The sequence below is a fragment of the Merops nubicus genome, unplaced genomic scaffold, assembly GCF_000691845.1.
Source record: "Merops nubicus isolate BGI_N331 unplaced genomic scaffold, ASM69184v1 scaffold944, whole genome shotgun sequence".
NCBI classification, from domain to species: domain Eukaryota; kingdom Metazoa; phylum Chordata; class Aves; order Coraciiformes; family Meropidae; genus Merops; species Merops nubicus.
In genome coordinates, this window is record NW_008602038.1 from 6362 (window position 1) to 9325 (window position 2964).

The 2964-nt window shown below is 40.0% G+C and overlaps 1 protein-coding gene across 1 annotated transcript in view; it reads left to right on the forward strand.

Annotated features, from left to right (window-relative positions):
* The window catches only part of DBF4 (DBF4 zinc finger), a gene marked incomplete at its 5' end in the record, with an annotated part of 6841 nt that extends 4749 nt beyond the window's left edge, over positions 1–2092 (forward strand). Inside the window, one exon of the mRNA XM_008938179.1 lies at positions 1045–2092. Coding sequence (XP_008936427.1) covers positions 1045–2092 — 1048 coding nt within the window. The remainder of the gene's footprint in view (positions 1–1044) is intronic.
* Positions 2093–2964: the final 872 nt, after the last annotated feature.

Consider the following 2964-nt stretch of genomic DNA (forward strand, 5'->3'; position numbering starts at 1 on the left):
GCCTGTCCAAGTCCCTCTGGATTGCTGCACAGCCTTCTGGTGTGTCAGCCACTCCTCCCAGTTTGGTATCATCAGCAAACCTGCTGAGGGTGCACTCCAGCCCTTCATCCAGGTCACTGATGAATATATTGAATAGTGCTGGGCCCACTACTGACCTGTGGCGGACACCACTAGCCACAAGCCTCCGACCAGACTCTGCCCCACCGACCACGACCCTCTGAGCTCTGTTGTTTAACTATTTCTCAACCCATCTCACAATCAGCTCATCCAGTCTGTACTTCCTGAGCTTCACAATTAGGATATTGCGGGAGACAGTGTCAAAAGCTCTGCTGAAGTCAAGGTAAACCACATCCACGGCTCTCCCTTCTTTTATCCAACTAGTCATGCTATCATAGAAGTCTATCAGATTAGTCAAACAGGATTTTCCCTTTGTGAATCCATGCTCACTGCTTCTGATAACTTTCTCCACATGCCTAGAGATGGCTTCCAGCAGGAGTTGTCCCATCACCTTTCCAGGTATGGGGGTGAGGCTGACCGGTCTGTAATTTCCTGGGTCTTCTCTCTTGCCCTTTTTGAAGACTGGGGTGACGTTGACTTTCCTCCAGTCCTCAGGCACTTCTCCTGTTCTCCATGATTTTTCAAAAACCATGGAGAGTGGCCCAGCAACAACATCAGCCAGCTCCCACAGCACCCTTGGGTGCATCCCATTGGGACCCATGGATCTGTGGGTCGCTGCATTATACTCATTAACTTCTTTTGTTCTTAATACCACTGTGAGTAGAGATTTACTGAAATACTAGACTTCTTTGTGTATTTTTAAAATGATTGTATAAGCTGTAGAAATCAGTAAGAAAACATTAACTTCAAACATAAGGTGTTCTGTTACTGTAGAAATAGTGTGTTGCTACTCTTAATTATAGCTTTCCTTTAAAAGTAAAACCAAAAATTGCTTTGTCAGTTCAGTTGCTTTTCTAGAATCAGTTGCATATGAAGCTGCATTGCCCGTGTTTTAAGTGTTTGTTAATTTCAACTATTTCATTGTAGGATGAAATGTAGTACAGGATATTTTTCTCCTGTTATTGGAAAGGTTGCTAGAGCAGATGAGCTGAAGGAACGACTGGAGAAGCAGCGGCTTTGCTTGAGGAGTTACTCCTGGAAGGACACGGCAGCGCGGGCGCTCGGGCTGGATGGCCGCCCCGCGGGAGTGCAGCACAGCTCTGGTCCAGTGCCCACTCCCATTTCTGGATCCATCTGTTCCATTCTCTACTGTCATTGGGCACAACCTTGTCAGTTCAGAAATAAATATGAAAATATTAAAACTGACTGTGCTGCTGCAAGCATCAGTGAGACTGCTGTATCATCAAATTTCATACAGCCACCCCCTCAGAAAGATGACAGAGCATACACAGAGAATTCCTGTCAAGCTTACGAGCCATTCAGTAAAGAACTAATGGAACCAGAAGTAAAAAAGAATTTACAATGTTTTCAGGAAGGCATATATACTTTATATTCTCATACTCAAGTTACAGATAACAGTGGAAAAGACAAAAACCTATTGCAGCCAAAACGAAAACTGAATAATGCAGTAGTTCTACCAGCAAAGTGTTTGAAAAAAACAGATGCCAATCCTACGTTTGTCAGGCAACATTGTAACTTATGTGATAATCATCAACAGATGCAGCACAATGTAGTTCTGGAGGCTGAAGTATCTGATTCTGGGGTAAACAAAGAACTTCATGAATCAGCTGCCAGCACTGCGCATAGTTCACCATCTGGAAAGCTGCACAGGAAAGTGAAGCTTTACTTGGGAAGAAATAAAAGAGAAACCTGGAAACAGAATATGGAGGTCTGTGGGAAGTGTACAGATGGACTTTCTCTTCCTGAAAAGAAGAGAAGTTCTTGTAGCTCACCGGTGCAGGCCCTGCTGGAATTATTTCAGACAAGAGAAAGGAACTCAGAATTTGGAGATTTCTCAGGTTACACTGAGAACAAAGGTTCAACTAGCATAAAAGATAGATGGGAAGGGCAGAATACAAATGTTTTATGGTCATTATTTTCCTCTTCATCCTCATCCCCATTTGTTGGATTTTAATGCTGCTTTATTTAATATAATGATTTTCAGTTAAATTCGCCAATTTAAGATTTTATTAATGAAAACTTTTTAATTGCTTTATTATATGTACAGATGGTTTACGTTTCAAGTTTTTTAATGCCAAAATGTCTATGTAAATATGAAAAAATAAAACTAAAGCGTGGGGGTTTTGTTTTTCTTAAAGCAGTACCTTTTATCACACCTAATAAAAGCCTCTGACCCCAGATTTGGGAATAAATTAATTGCTAGGCAAAAATAAGCATGATGTAGCTGCAGTTGGACAGAATAATTTTCTGAAATCGTTTGTTATGGTATGTTCTAAATAACTACATTATAAATAACTGGATGTTCCTTATAAATAAGGTAGCCCATTACTTAGAGACTACTGATGTTTTGTGGAGGTTTGGTTACTTCCCTTTCTGTTCTTTCTGCTTTATTAGAGAATGTAAAAAAACAAACAAAATCAAAAGAGAACCAAACAAAAAAGGCACTTGCTTTCCTAATATTTCTTCTGCTGAAATTCTCTCGGGGAACCTACATTATCACAAAGAAATACCATTAGGAAAGCATGTATTATATTTTTGACTACTCTGATACACAATATTACTTGTTTTAGCTGAAAAATAAATTGTATTTCAGACAATAGGAGAGCATTAGATGTATGCTTTAAGTTTTCTTTAAAAAAGACAAACACAACAACAACAGAGCGGCAGCAAGGATGACAACAAAACAACCCATAGATTTCTGATTGGCTTGGGTCATTTGTTTGATTTTTCTTTCACAGTAGCCAGCTTGTCTGACTAGCTTGCTCAGAGGCAGTGAAAAACACCAGTGAGAATTGGGAAGATTTTTTAATAGTTCGAATCTTTACT